We start from the raw sequence: 16,089 nt of genomic DNA, 5'->3' as shown, positions 1-16,089 counted from the left end.
GCATCCACAAATCAATCAATGTGATACAGCATGTTAACAAAATGAAAAGTAAAAATTATATGATCATCTCAGTAGATTGACAAAAAGCAATTGACAAAATTCAATATCCATTTATTATAAAAACTCTCAACAAAGTGGGTATAGAGAGAACATATCTCAACATATATAAATTCCATATATTAAAAACCCATAGTTAATATCATACTTAACTGTGAAAAGCTGAAGGCTTTTCCTTTAAGGTAAATAACAAGACAAGGATGCTCACTAGCCCCACTTTATTCAACATAGTATTAGAAGTCCTACCCACATCACCTAGTAAAGAAAAAAATAAAAGGCATCCAAACTGGAAAGGCGGGAGTAAAACTGCCACCATTTGCAGATGACATGATACTGTGTATAGAAAACCCCAAAGACTCCACCAAATAAGCTACTAGAACTGATCAATGAATTAACTAAAGTTTCAAGATACAAGCTTAGTGTGCAAAAATCTGTTGCATTTTTTACATACTGATAACAAAATATCAGAAAGAGAAATCAAGAAAATGTTACATTTAAATCACATCAAAAAGAATAAAATGTGAAGGAATAAATTTGACTAGGTGAAAGATCTGTACACTGAAAAGTATAAGGCACTGAAGAAAGAAATTGAAGGTATCCTGTGCTTATGGATTGGAAGAATTAATATTGTCCAAAGCAATCTACAGATTTAATGCAATCCCCATCAAAATTACAATGACATTTTTCACAAAGCTAGAGCAAATAATTATATTTGTATGGAACCACAAAAGACCCTGAATAGCCAAAACAATCTTGAGAAAGAACAAAGGCAGAGATGTCACACGCTCAGATTTCAAACTATACGACAAAGCGGTAGTAATCAAAACAGTATGGTATTGTCATAAAAACAGACATATTGATCAATAGGACAGAACAGAGAGCCCAGAAGTAAACCCACACATATATGGTTAAAGGCGTCAAGAATATATGATGGGGAAAAGACTGTCTCTTCAATAAATGGTATTGAGAAAACTGGGCCACGATCTTACACTTTATGTAAAAATCAACTCAAAGTGGATTAGAGACATGAATGTAAGATTTAAAACCATAATCCTCCTAGAAGAAAAAATAGGCAGTAAGCTCCTTGACATCAGTCTTAGCAATGTAGTTTTTGTTTGTTTGGTTCTGACTCCAAAGGCAAGGAAACAACAACAACAAAAAAAGTAAACTCCAAAGGCAAGGAAACAACAACAACAAAAAAAGTAAACAAATGGAACTTTTTGTTCATTGAGTATCCAATTCTTGGTTTTGGCTCAGGTGGTGTTCTTGGGGTCCTGAGATCAAGCCCCACATCAGGTTCTATGGGGGGAGTCTGCTTTCTCTGTCCCTCTCCTTCTGCCACTTCCCTGGCTCACTTGCTCTCTCTCTCTAAAATAGATAACTTTTTTTTTTTAAAAAGGCTTTTACAGAGTGAAGGAAACCATCAACAAAATGAAAAGAGAACCTACTTAATGGGAGAAGATATTTGCAAATCATGTATCTGATAAGAGATTAATATACAAAATGTATAAAGAACTTTTACAACTCAACAACAACAACAACAAAAATGAACAATCCAATTAAAAATGGGCAGAGGATTTGAATAGATATTTTTCCAAAGAAGACACACAAATGGACACCAGGGACAAGAAAAGATGCTCAACATCACTAATCATCAAGAAAATGCAAATCGAAACCAAAATGAGATATCACCTTACACCAATCAGAATGGCTAAAATCAAAATGATAAGAAGTAACAAGTATTAATCAGGATGTGAAGAAAAGGAAACCTTTGAGTACTGTTGTGGGAATATAAATTGGTATAACCACTATGGAAAACAGTAGAGAGGTTCCTCAAAAAATTAAAAATAGAGCTACCATATGATCCAGCAATTCTCCTGGGTATTGATCTGAAGAAAACAAAAACACTAATTCAAAAATATATACGTTAATTGCAGCATTATTTATCACTATGTTGAACATCTAAAGCTGATATTGCCTTATCAATTATATTACAATAAATAAAAATCAATCAACCATATCCAGTAAAAAACAAAACAAAACCGATTTTGGAAGCAATCTAAGTGTTCGTCAATGATCAATGTGTAAATGGATAAAGAAGATACAGTGTGTGTGTGTGTGTGTGTGTGTGTGTGTGTAACTTGAGGGTATTATGCCAAGTGAAATAAGTCAAACAAGAACAAATACTGCATGATATCATTTATATATGTGGGAGCTAAAAACCAAAACAAAACACAGACTTATAGATAGAGGAAAAAGATTAGTCATTGCCATAGGGAGGGAGATTAGGGGGGTGAAGGGGATTAAGAGGTACAAACTTCAGTTATACAAGAAGTCATGGGAATATATAGCATGAGGAATGTAGTCAATAGCATTGTATTAGGTTTGTAAGGTGAGCGATAGTTGACTAGATTTAATGTGGTAACCATTACACAATGCATACAAATGTCAAATCACGATGGTGCACACCTGAAACTAACATAATATTGTATGTCAATTATACCTTAATAAATAAAGATCAATCAATCCTATCCAGTAAAAATTTTAAAAAGCAATAATATTAGTTGATTAAACAAAGGAATGAGTTTCCCCTTGGAGGTCCCTCTGCTTGCAGTTCATGTCTCTCCTCTCTCCCAGGTGCATGTATTTTTGCCTATTGAAATCTTATTCTCATAGCTCAGGTAATGTATCCTCCCCTCCGCTATGCCTTTCTTCCTGGTCATGTGTGCAGGAGGTGAACCTTCATTCCTAGAAGCTGTAGTACTCTCTGTGAACTGTTTGTGTGACCCTGTGTTCTGCTTTGCATTTTAGGTATCTGTGTAGGCATTTATTTTTCCTGCCAAATCGAAAGTTGTTTGAATTGAGGGACCACAGTTTTAAAATAATATCGTATCCTGCTCAGCACTTCCTTGCACAATAACAAATGCTCAAAAACACCTTTGGTCTGAAGAAGAAATGAGCCAAGAGAGTATGGCGTTTGTTGGAAAAAAGTAGTGGAGAAGGCCTAAGGGATGGGGTATTTGTTCTGGCCCCTTTGCCTTGTCTTTCTTTCTTTTCTTTCTTTTCTTTCTTTTCTTTCTTTCTTTCTTTCTTTCTTTCTTTCTTTCTTTCTTTCTTTCTTTCTTTCTTTCTCTTTCTTTCTTTCTTTCTTTCTTTCTTTCTTTCTTTCTTTCTTTCTTTCTTTCTTTCTTTCTTTCTTTCTTCTTTTCCTGAGTTTGCAATATTTCAAAATTCTTTCAGCAGATGTTTATCAAGCAACTATTTTACTCAAGCCACTGTTCTAGGACTTAAGTTACAAATAGGAATTAAACTGTCCTTGAGGTATTCCTCAGTTCTTCTGACAGAGAATCAAGTCCTGTTGGTCCTGATGGTCACTTCCATCTGTACATTTTTTTGGATGCTTTTCTGAGACTTATTCATCCCGTCTTCTAGAATCTTTCCTCATGTTGAGGCTATCTGAGGACAGGGTTCCTGTCTTTATTGTCCTGTTCCCTACTGCACCAGACTGAGTTTTTTTTTATTATTATGCAAAAAATTAATTTGTTTAACATTGACAGAATGTGTCTCTACACAAGTGAATTTTCTAGAAAGCTAAAGCATTTTTTTAGTTTTTTTATTTATAAATTTATTTTTTATTGGTGTTCAATTTGCCAACATACAGAATATCACCCAGTGCTCATCCTGTCAAGTGCCCACCTCAGTGCCCGTCACCCAGTCACCCCCACCCCCCGCCCACCTCCCCTTCCACCACCCCTAGTTCGTTTCCCAGAGTTAGGAGTCTTTCATGTTCTCAGACTGAGTTTTATACCTGCTAATGACTTAAGCAGGTTCTCTATTTACCCTAAATGTTCTCTGAGTCTTCTCTAAATTTGCCTCATGTTTCCAGTGTTAAATGCTGAATTGGGACCAGAGACTTGTCAAGGATACTAATGGCTCTGCTTAGATTGAGAAGCCCTCTGGGAAGCCCACAAGAGTGAGAGTAAGCACAATAAATAGCATGTTTAGCATTGTGCTGAAGTTTTACATGATTTATATTTCCTGGTGGAGCCTGTTGCTAATATCACTGCTTTCTTGTCCTATTAACATGTTGAAGTTGTTCAAAGAGCATCCAAAGTTTACCTGCTTCTTTGCTCAAACTCAGCAGTACTGATAAAGTTGTAGAGCTCAAGCCCAACAGAAATGTAATCTGAATTAGTCTGCTGGGTCTTGCATGTATAGTTGTCTCTATTAATGGAAAGTAGAGAAGTAGAAATCAAGATGAAACAATGGAATAGTAAGAAATGGAATGTATGGTAAAGATATTTGTTTTGAGATCCTGCTTGACATGGAAATCACAACTCTTAAACCTGATCGAAGGGCAGGCCTGGGTCTATCCATATAGAGAGTGTGTTAGTATGTACTATCATGTCATTGTTACTGGGGGTGAGAAACACTCGTTGCATACCAGTCAGGAAAATGTAAGTTCATGGAAGTGGCATAACGATTACACTTGTGAGTTCAACCCTATGCTGTCCTGTTTATGAATTTGGAATGTGTCATCTGTATCATCAAAGAGACTGTGGCACAAGATAATTATAAATAGCAAATACTTAAAAGTGACTAGAAAGTCTTCTGTGGTGCTGCAAAGAGTGCTTAACTTATTAACCATGTCTTATTTAAACAAACAAAAAAGTCAAGGTTAGCTTATCCTGAGCACCTATCAGCTGTACAAGCAGCACGTAGATGGGCTCACTCTCAGAACTTCAGTCCATGTTAGAAATGTCACTACAGGGAGGTGGGCAGGGGGAATGGGGTGACTGGGTGACGGGCACTGAGTGGGGTACTTGACAGGATGAGCACTGGTTGTTAGGCTATATGTTGGCAAATCGAACTCCAATAAAAAAATATTCAAAAAAAAATGTCACTACAGGTAATCTCTTCAAGGCAGTTTCAGCAGACATTGTTTCTCGAAGCTAACCCCCTTTCCTTATTTCAGGCTCCTCTTCCTCTCTGAAGCCCTGTGCTTCCCCATGTCACTGTGGGGTTGCGGTAAATGCAGTACCAATTACCCTAAAGAAGCCACTGGGATCCCAGTCGTTTCTCAGTGCTTGGCTTAGGATGGGATGCACCTCTGGGAAGGGACGTTTCAATGGTTTCTAGGGAGCATGGGGAAGGAGTTGGAAGTTCCTAAAAAGAAGACACAAAGAAAAGACCCCTTTATGGTCTGGATGAAGATGTATGAGAATGTGATATTTGGAATGACTGCCACCATCTTTTCCCACCAAAACAACAAAACTGATAATAATCAACTCAAAAGACCTTTCCCTACCGTTAGACTTCTTTTTCTAGAACTCATCCTTTTACTGCTTAAGCCACTTCAAATTGAGTGTTCTCTTACAGACAAAAATCTCTTCCCTGATACTATAACATTCCTATTTGCAAAACAGGAAGTTAGTTTCTTTATTTGATATTTGTGGTCAGTTTTGTTTGCCTAAAAGACAAGGCTTATATTTGAATTTTCTGTAATTTATTAAAACCTAAGATGTAGCGATGATTTTCCCTTTCCCAGGTGTTTGGGCACTTCAAGCTTATTTCACTCTCAAAATAGGTTAGTTTCCTTCTATCTTGGGTGTATGTGCTGACTAAAAGATCTCCCAGAATTTCACATCTCTTATGGGATGTTTTACATCATCAGAGAACTTTCCAGTATTGATTGCGCCTCCTGTTCCTGCCCTCCTTGACCCAGATGTCTTATCATATCCAGATGACATTCATTAACTGGATCCTTTGTCACGAATTTTAGGCCATTTCCTCATGTTGTGGGTGTTGCTGTCTCTGAGAATGGCTTATACAGCATTTAGAAAGGTTCCCAAACCTGACCCATCACCAGAATCTCCCCAAATACACTAACTGAATCCAGATTTCTTTCCAAGTAATTCTGATTATCTCAGTGGTCTGGCAACCACCAAGAGAAGGGATAGAGGAAGGAGAAAAATTGTAGTGACCTGATACCATACTTCAAGTAAATGGCTCCAAATCTCAGCTGACAAAGTCAGCTATGTAAGAACAAAATTCTTTTCTTTAGAGATTTTTATTTTTTAAATAAAAGTTTCTTTATTCTTTCAGGTGGCAGGAACCTAATTCAAGCAATTCTAAATATGGCTAACCCTCTCCGTCCCCCTCAGCAAGTTAAAACAAGCTTATGTGAGATCAAGTTAGTTGGAAGGAGGAGCCCTTTAGTCCTCGGTGTCCTTTGTCTACACTGCTATCCCCTGAGCTATCCAGGGTCTCATCCCATCAACACTTTGGCCACTTGTCCTCAAAGATCCATGCTGTTGCTAGCTGCATGCCTGCTTCATTTTCTACAGCTTTTCTGCATTTTTTCTGGGTCTGTGGAGGGTAATCAGAAGTGTTTCTGGTGCTCTTGCTCCATGCCAGAGTAAGAGAAACTCTCCATGCCAGATTAAGTCCCCATCATCCCTGTTCCTCCTTTGCCCAGGTAACTGAGCCTGACCACTCCTGCTCTCTCCCATAATCCTACCTGGCACCTAGCCAGGGCTTCTTGTCCTTCTCTTTGAGATTGGCACTAATTGCTTTCCCTCCAACTCTTCCTCCCTCAGTCCTGAAGCTTGCTTTTCTGTGGTAGGAGGCATGGAGACCTCAGATGTTTCCTCTCAGATCTCTTGTTTATGTCCTTCGGTTCTTCTGTATGGCTAAGTGCCTAAGCTTTCCTAACTCTAAAACCAGGATAAAACTTTGTTCATCTGCTTTCTGTTGTTCTGTTTCACTCCTGAGATAATTTATACAACCTAGCTATTGAATAGAAATAGAAAAAAAAAGTAGGGGAAGTGATAAAGGAAATCCCAAGAAGAAACATAAATATATAAAATTAAAATAAAATGCAAAATCCCATATGGAAGGTATGTCAAACATGTATTTTTGCTTCTGCAGAGTGTGTGTGTGTGTGTGTATTATAGTACACTCACATACACATGTGTGGTAATTAGCAACATTGAAAATTTGTCATTTGAAAAATTTTGGGTTCTAAATTCACTTTCTTTTCATTGGAGTTCATAGTAGATGATAGAGAAAAAAGACTCAAACTAATATGCTGGAGGGACGCCTGGGTGGCTCAGCAGTTGAGTGTCTGCCTTTGGCTCAAGGTGTGATCCCAGGTCGAGGGATCGAGTCCCACGTCCGGCTTCCTGCATGGAGCCTGCTTCTCCCTCTGCCTGTGTCTCTGCCTCTCTCTCTCTGTCTCTCATGAATAAATAAATAAATATTTAAAAATATATTTAAAAAATAAAATAAAATAATATGCTGAAATGTACACATATAAATGAGTGTTTCCTAAGTCACCTGAGGCTACTATACATTTTTCCCACTAATGTTGCTATGACACTAAACATTTCTGGATTTTTTTTTAATTGTCTTAATGCTACAAAGCATAAGTTGAAAATGTTAGTAGTAAATTACAAGTAAAGCTACTCTGTTGCCCTCTCTTCCTGCTCCACTTAACATGGTGAAGTTCAGCTTCATCCATTTACCTTCAAAATCATTCTTTAAAAAAAAAAAGATTTTATTTGTTTATTAGTGGGAAAGAGAGAGAGTGGGGGTGAAAGGTGCAAAGAGAGGGTGAGAGAGACAAGCAGACTCTCCACTGAGCAGGGAGCCCAACTTGGGGCTCCATCCGAGGACCCTGAGATCATGACCTGAGAGCTAAAGTCAGATGTTTAATTGACTGAACCATCGAAGTGCCCCCAGATTCATTCTTAACTTATAATTGGTTTATGACCTGATTTTTAGAAGTCATAGACAAAGATGTTTTTTTTTTCCTTTAAAGCCATTTAAATGACATTCTGAAAAACATTGAAATCAATTTGTAAAGAAAAGCTCAAAAATATTTTTGAATGACAGTGTCACTGAAATGTATAATTGCTAAAGTGGTGACTCTGAAACAACTATTCTTATCCAGATGAATAAATGTTGCTAGTTTAGTTTAAACCAGTGGTTCCCAACTAGGGATTGGCAACTTGACAGTTTCTCGAAATTTTTTGGTTGTCTCAACTGGGGAGTTTCTTGCATCTAGTGGGTGGAGGCCAGGGTTAGTGCTAAACATCTTACAATGCTTAGGACAGCTTCCCACAGGTAGGAATTGTCTGTCCCCAAGTGCCAGGAGAGCCAAGGTTCAGAAGTCCAGGTTCAAACAATTTTTTTTCAAAGATTTTATTTATTTGAGAGAGAGAGAGAGAGACAAAGCACAAGCAGGAAGGAGGAGCAGGCTCCCCACTGAGCAGGGAGCGGATGTAGGGCTGGATCTCAGGACCCTAGGGTCATGACCTGGGCTGAAACCAGACACTTAACCAACCTAGCCACCCAGATGCCCCATAAATAATTATTTTGTAGTCCATCCTCAAGTTTTAATGTGCTTAAAAGTTTCTGCTCCCCTTCCCCTAGCCTCTCCACTGGGATGGAACAAGCTCAGATGCCCAAACCTTCTGTCCATGCTTAGACTCGGGAGCTCTTTGAAGCTTTCTTTCTGCTTACACAGCGGATGGGGGTGGCAGGGGAAACCGGATCCAGGGAGGAAACAGGCAGGGCGGGAGATAGACAGGAAACCCGAAGATTAATATCTAGGTGGAAGTTTCTCTAGCAGTCTTTGACTTCTTCCCGCAATTTTTACTTCTTCTGTCAGCATTTTTTCTTCCCAAAACTCCATGTGGACTCTGGTTTTCTAGCTTCATTACTCAGAGAGAGGCTGTCTGACACTTTAAGCTGAAGACCTTTTACCACCCGGTCGGCTGAGGTCCCAACACCCAGCTCTGACTCACTACTGAAACCCCCTTGTCCTCTTCTGGTGAGTCAGCATTGAGGGCCTTTTCCTTTTCCTTTCCAAGCTGGCTCTGCTCTGTCTCCTTAGAAAGCCGTCCGCATTTGAAGGCACATTTCCCTGATCAGTTCTCCGATGAGCCATTGTGATTTCTATGTAATGGCTTGATTTGCCCTGCACCCCCCCTTCTTTGCTTTGTACAAGGGTAAAATTTCAAACCACACCTCAATATGAGGCCAGACCTGGCTTTCCACAGGAAGGCCAGCTGTTTTGTGTTTATGCTGCTGTCCTTATTTCCACGATAGACCTCCACCCCTATGCTGTACCTTCCTGTAGGCTCCTTTTGTGTCCTCTAGCAGTATCTGTGGCTAACCAGATCTGTTCTTGCAGGGTTGTCCCTGATGTCACATTTCCAAAGCAAATATCAGTGAGGGGAGCTCAGAACCTTTTGAACATCCAAGGGGAAGGTAAAACCATAAGGCCTTGTTCCTGGATGATAGACATGCCCCAGGAAAGCCATATGCTGACTCTGCCACTCCTTTCCCCCAGAGAAGGTATCCTGTACATATTTTACAGGGTTTGGATAAATCTCTACCCATGAGGGTTCGCCAGGAAATTGTGGGCCACGGGTTTAGAGTTCTGGACTTCTGCTAGGTACTTCCTATCACAGACAGCTCTAAGGTCCTGTCCTTATCTGGGTAAATCCCACCAAGAAGTTCTTTCAGATGAGTTCTGTGTTGCGATTACTGTTAAGATAGCTTTGAGCCAAATGGATGAAGTGATACCACACACTTGTGGTATCTGATGTGTTCTGGCGTTATGTCCATGCTCCACAGACATAAGCAGCCTGTGGCTTTGAATAGTCTCCACCCACGGAAGTGCCTTCCATTGGCATCAGGTACATTTCTCACATTTGAACTTGACATCATTAATGTAGACCTAAGGTCTGGGCGGTTTCAGTCTCTTCTTTACCAAATGACCCAGTCACCATGTGATACTGTCAAAAACAAGGAGAATTCATGGGTTAATGGTAGGTAGTGTCACTCCAGCAACAAGGCCTGTGGGGGTGGACCCTTCCAGTTCCTCCCTTGTCTCTTCCCTTGATGGATGTGTGGTCATTTGTCTCCTGTTTTTGAGTTTTAAGTCTCTGCTTCACCTACATGAGAACCCTGATTTTTCGGCATCACTAATCCTGAAATTTTATGCTATCAAGCATTTAAAATTGGTTATTAAGGTCCCAGGGGTGCTATTAGCTAGAAGATATCTCTAAAACTTCACCACATGGAGTAAGTTTCTTCTCTTCTCTATATACGACTGTCTAGCAGTCAAGTGGCCATGTTAGATCACAGGATAGTTAGGGGTCAAGGAGATGCCTGACTCTAGACTAGGAGTAGCACTATATCTTTTCCAGGACCACCAAGGCCTCCCCAAATTCAGTTAACAATTTTCTAGACCAATCCCTATAAGGTAATGTTGGCATCCGGTCCAGTCCTGTCCCAGCTTAGAAAACTCTCAGCTGTGTGTTGTCACTTCCAACAGGGTTAAAGGATCAGGTTTTCTTTTCATCTCCCATCTCTACACAGATATGCACATTCCTTCTCTTCTGGCGGGCCTACAAGTGTTAAGGACTGTTGGATACCAGTATTTACAAGTAAAGGATCAGGGAGAGAGACCACACTCCAGGAATGTGGGCTAATGGATCCCTTTCCTACCTCACTGGTGCTCCATCTCTCACCTCCCTGGACAACATCTGCTCTTGCTGCTTCTTCCCATCTAGTACGAATTGCTCATCTGACTACCCTTCCCTTCTCCCTTTATCTCTGGCTTGTGTTTGGGATTAGAGAATGTTTGGGATTAGAGAAACCAGCTCTGTTTATTGCCCATGAGTATTTCTGACCTGCAGAAGACTGTGGTTTCTTGAGTTTCTGTGCTTTTGGGAGGTTAAGGAGAGGAAAATGTCCTGTGTGGAATGAGTGGGGGAAAAAAGAAGAGGAAGGAATTGCACAGAAAACAGAAGAATACTTTGAAATGTAACTTCAGCGTATACCATATATAATTAAAATCTCACTCTGGTTTGGAGTAATTTAAACAGCATGATTTTGGCAGTTTAATTATGAGAATAGTGGCTTGGTGTCTTTTTTATCTGTGGTTAAGGTGCACAGATAAGTAGCTTTTAGCATGGTCTAAACACACCAGGGCACTTGGGTGGTATAGTTGGTTCAGTGTGTGAATCTTGGCTTCAGCTCAGGTCATGATCTCAGGGTGGTGAGATCAAGCCCCACATTGCGCTCCATGCTTGGTGTGGTGTCTGCTTGAGATTCTCTCTCCCGTTCCCTCCGTCCCTCCTGTGCGCTCTCTCTCTCTCTCTCTCTCAAATAAATAACCTTTTTTTAAAAAAATTAAATAAGTAAAAATTTAAAAACCCACTTATACCAAAACAGTTGAAAAATATCAAGGGAAGAATCATGTATAATCAACATCCCTGTTCTTAAAATAAAAGTAGTAGAGTTTTCTCTAGATTTGTTGCATAAAATGCCATTCAACTCTACTAGATAATAAGTTTGGCAAGATACTCTCCAATTAAATTGGCACAACTTATCTCTGCAAGTGATGATGTCTGACTTTGATTTAATGTTCATTCTTTATTGGATTTTGTGCTCTAAACATTATGAGTATATATTATCTCACATGGTCCCCAAAACAATTCTGAGTTACCTTATTTTATCTTGGTAGATTGTAGAAACGTCATTTTACAGATTAGGAAATTAAGCTTTCATTTTGCCTAGGGTCACACAGCTATTAAAAGGTGAGATTCAAAACAAGGCTTTTGTGACCCTAGAGCCCCTGCTTCTGACCCCATCTTCATTGTAGAAAGAATCCATGGGGAAGCAAGAGTCTAGGATGACTTGGGAAAGATCCAACATCACCACAGCCAGTCTTGAGTCTGAACTCATCTTAAGGACACAGGATGTACCAAAGCCATGCTGAGATACTTCCTGAACTTGGAGAGATCCTCTGGAGGATCCTTGGATGGACTATTGAGGAATTAAGATAAAAATCTCTCTTTTGGGCAGCCCAGGTTGCTCAGCGGTTTAGCACTGCCTTCGGCTCAGGGCATGATCCTGGAGACTTGGGATTGAGTCCCACATCAGGCTCCCTGCATAGAACCTGCTTCTCCCTCTGCCTCTCTCTCTTTCTCTCTCTCTCTCTCTCTCTCTCTCTGTCTCTCATGAATAAATAAATAAATAAAATCTTTAAAAAAAATCTCTGTTTTGTCTGTGTATGTGCATTTGTGTATGGGTGTTTAAATAGGAATGTTCTAGCAAAGGTGCAGCTGATCCTACCTTTTTTTTTTAAGAAATATAAAATATTTCAATTCTTTGGGCACTGGAATGCCTCAGTCAGTTAAGCATTTGATCTCAAAGTCCTGGGATCAAGCCCCACATTAGACTCTTTGCTCATTAAGGAGTCGGCTTCTTCCTCTCCCTCTCCATCTGTGCTTTCCCTCTCCCTCTCCCTCCTCTCTCTCTTTCAAACAAATAAAATCTTCCAAAAATATTTTAATTCTTTATTTTTGGAGAGGTAACGTATTTACATTAGTTAAAAACCAAACAGTATGAGGTCTGCCTTCTACCCCTTCAGCCCATTTTGTACCCCATTCGCTTACCTGTGGATATCTTTTCAGTTTGTTTTGTGCTGACATAAATAAATGCAAATTTATATCCTCATTCCTTCCCTCCTTTTTTATATAGAAAAGTCATTTTAAAATTCTGTAACTTCCTTTGATTTTTTCATATAGATATTTATCTTGGATATCTTTCCATATCAGCACATGGAAAACTTCCTCATTCTTATTTAAAAGAGCATGATATTTCATGGTTTAGATGTATTATTTATTATCCAGTACACATTTATTATACATTTGGCTTATTTCCAGTCTTTTGCTGTTACTGATGCAATAAATAACCTTGAATATATGTCATTCTGTATATGTGCATGTGTATCTATAGGATGAGTTTCTAGGAGTAGCATTGCTAGCTTAAAAAATATGCATTTATAGTTTCTACTGAAATTACCATTACTAAGGGTTATGATCATTTGCACTGTATGAATTTGCCACAGTCCTTTCAATACATTTTTGGATTTAGGCCAATCTGAATGATAAAATGTTTGGACTTTAGCCCATCCACTGCAATAAAAAATTGTAGATTTCTTACTATGATTAAAGGTAAGCAACTTTTCATACATTTAAAAGCCATTTTTATTTCCTTTCCTATGAAATTTGCCCATATTTTTCTTGACTTATAAGTGTTTTTCTTATCAATTTTTTGAACTCTTTGTATATTAAGGAGAGTGGCGTTTGTCTGTAGTATGAATTGAACATATTTTTTCCTGTTTGTCATTTTCTACTTTTTAATTTTTTCTTCTTGATTTTCCTGTGGTTACATTTGTTACTATTCTCTTATGTCTTTTTTTTTTTTTTAAGATTTTACTTATTTATTCATGAGAGACACAGAGAGAGAGAGGCACAGACATAGGCAGAGGGAGAAACAGGCTCCATGCAGGAAGCCTGATGTGGTACTCGATCCCTGGACCTGGGATCATGCCCTGAGACAAAGGCAGACACTCAACCACTGAGCCACCCAGGCGTCCCTCTCTTATGTCTTTTGTATTTTAAATCAAAGTTAGAAAGTCCTTTCCCCACTCCAAGGCTAGAAAAGTATTCTTTATGTTGTCAAATAGTACTTCCATGGTTCCTTTTTATTTTTTTCTGTTTTTCTTATGTAAATCTTCGATCTACTTGGAGTCTATCTTCGTTTACAGTATAATGTTTGGATCCAATGTCCTTTTTCCAGATGGCTATCTAGTATCACATCATTTTTTGAGGAATTGCTGGTAATTCAGTGCCCACTAGTTTGAGATGCTACCTTTATCATATACGATATGTTTTAAAAATAAATATTTTATATTCTAAATATAAATATGTATTCTATTGTATAATACAATATTTTCTATCATATACTTGGAAAAACAACAAACTTATACCGAGGATACAAGTTTATATATGTATTATAAATATAAATGTAAAAGAATATATTCTATATGAGGTGTATATGTTATATATTTAGAATATATTCTATTATATATTATATATATATTTACACTTATAATGTAAATATATGTTTTAAAATGGCTTTCAAAATGCTAGAAGAAAGTTTAAATTTTCCTGTTGTAGGCCTAAAGAATTTCTTTAAAATTTACCATATTAACTATTTTTGAATGTGAAGTTCAGTGGCATTAAATACATTTACATTGTTGTGCAACCATCACCACCATCCATCTCCAGAGCTATTTCATCTTCCCACTCTATGACTTTGAATCAAATACACTGTTCATTTTATAGAAGACATATGTCGATTTCAGGGGTGTTAAAATGTGGGAAAACATACATCTGAGAATTTACAAAATATAGTTCTAAATTCCTATCTGTATTTGGTGTATTTCTGGATTTTCTGCTCTATTCTATTGGTTTGCTTCTTCATGTGTCAGTGTCACATTGTTTTAATTATGGAAGATTTAGATTATCTTTTAATGTATAATAGAGCTAGTTTCCTTTCCCTGTTGATTTTATTCCCCCAACTGTTCTTATCTATCTGTCCAGATAAATGAGGCAACTTTTCCTTGGCTGTTGTAGATCTTCTTTCCTTCCCTCTTTCTACCAGTAGTAGTCCACTTAGATTGTAAAGACTTGCATGTAGAAGACCTTGTTATGCCTGAAGATCAGCTGTAAGTCCTGGTTCAGAGTAGCTTCTCAGAATGTTTTGAATGTTTTGTGTATTTTCTTGACTTTCTTCTACTGGGTTTTTATTTCAGAATTCCCATGGGAGGTACAATCCTTTCCTGATCTGCATTGTTGCCATAAAAGGGAGATACACTTAATAAAGTTCTTAGAATTGTTTATTCCTTTTATATCTTGTACATAGAATGTTAGTTAGCCTTTTTCAGCAAAGTAAGCATTGTTCTTATAATGATGAAAAATCTTAAATGTTTGCCACAGTATCAGGGTTTACTGTGGTTTACTAATGCATTTACCCTCAGTGTAAGTTTGTTGTTTTGCCAAGTATTTCTATTAAATATTTAGCATTTATAATATTGTTTTATTAGAACTTGGCTTTATTTGCATTTATAGATCATAAACTCATTTCTTTTTTTCTTGTACTGAAGAACGCAGTGTAAGAGCCAGTAAATCCTGTGGAAAATGGCCTTCAGTGAGCTTACATCAAGAACTGTACGTCTTTATGATAATTGGATCAAAGATGCTGGTGAGTAACCAAACTTCCTCCTTAAGGTGCATCTTTCCTTTTTACATCAGATTCCAATATTAAATAGGATTTTACTGAAACAGAATGAGAGACTGCAACTTACCATTCCCTCTAAGGCTTGCTTCTGCCCTCATGCTCTTAAGGGAAATAGCAGTTAATGCCAACAATGATGATTCTTGAAAAGGAGGGGCTGCCCCCTCAAGGGTGTATCAGAAAGGACTGAGAGTGTTTCATAGGGTCATCCATGAGTAATTCTGAAGTGTCTGTCTTTCTTGCTTTGCCCATTTAAAAAAAAAAAATCAATGTTCTAGGAGAACATTTAATGCCAAATCAAGTTTAAATGTGTTAAATGAAAAACAGGTTATAATACACCACATACATTTCTATTGTGAGAGCTTTTGTCCCTCTGTGATAGGATTATGGGTAATTTGTATTTATTTATCTATGTCTGTTTTTTCTATACCACACAAATGTGTATTGCTTTTATAACTTATCAAAGAACATTTTTAAAAATGTAAAAAAGGTGAGGCTCCTGGGTAGCTCAGTCGGTTAAGTATCCATCTCTTGATTTTGGCCCAGGCCATGATCTCAGGGTTGTGAGATTGAGCCTGTCATCGGGCTCCATGCTGGGCATGGAGCCTGCTTAAGATTCTGTGTCTCCCTCTCCATCTACGTCTCCCCCACCCACTCCTGGGCACTTGCACATACGCTCTCTCTCTCTCAGAGTGTGTGTGTGTGTGTGTGTGTGTGTATAAATAAAAAAGTAATGTTTAAATAAACAAGGAATCAGAGCTGAGGCGGACCTCATCAAAGGTGGTATCATCAAAGCAAACTCTTTTTAGAATTAAAGACACTGAGGCTTAGAGATGTGACCTTGTTGAAGCTGTGGTTAGTTTTTGG

At 38.3% G+C, this 16,089-nt stretch overlaps 1 protein-coding gene across 3 annotated transcripts in view; it reads left to right on the top strand.

Moving 5' to 3' along the window:
• Positions 1 to 16,089, top strand: part of ELOVL7 (ELOVL fatty acid elongase 7) — a 75,639-nt gene that overhangs the window by 38,246 nt on the left and 21,304 nt on the right. For all 3 annotated transcript variants that reach the window (XM_072826521.1, XM_072826519.1, XM_072826520.1), the window contains one exon: positions 15,092 to 15,189. In XM_072826521.1, the coding sequence (XP_072682622.1) occupies positions 15,126 to 15,189 (64 nt within the window). In that variant the 5' untranslated portion in view covers positions 15,092 to 15,125. The remainder of the gene's footprint in view (positions 1 to 15,091; positions 15,190 to 16,089) is intronic.

Source organism: Canis lupus, chromosome 5 (assembly GCF_048164855.1).
Source record: "Canis lupus baileyi chromosome 5, mCanLup2.hap1, whole genome shotgun sequence".
Classification (NCBI taxonomy): Eukaryota; Metazoa; Chordata; class Mammalia; order Carnivora; family Canidae; genus Canis; species Canis lupus.
The sequence above is the reverse complement of the archived record's forward strand: the minus strand, read 5'-3'. Positions and strand labels throughout refer to the sequence as shown.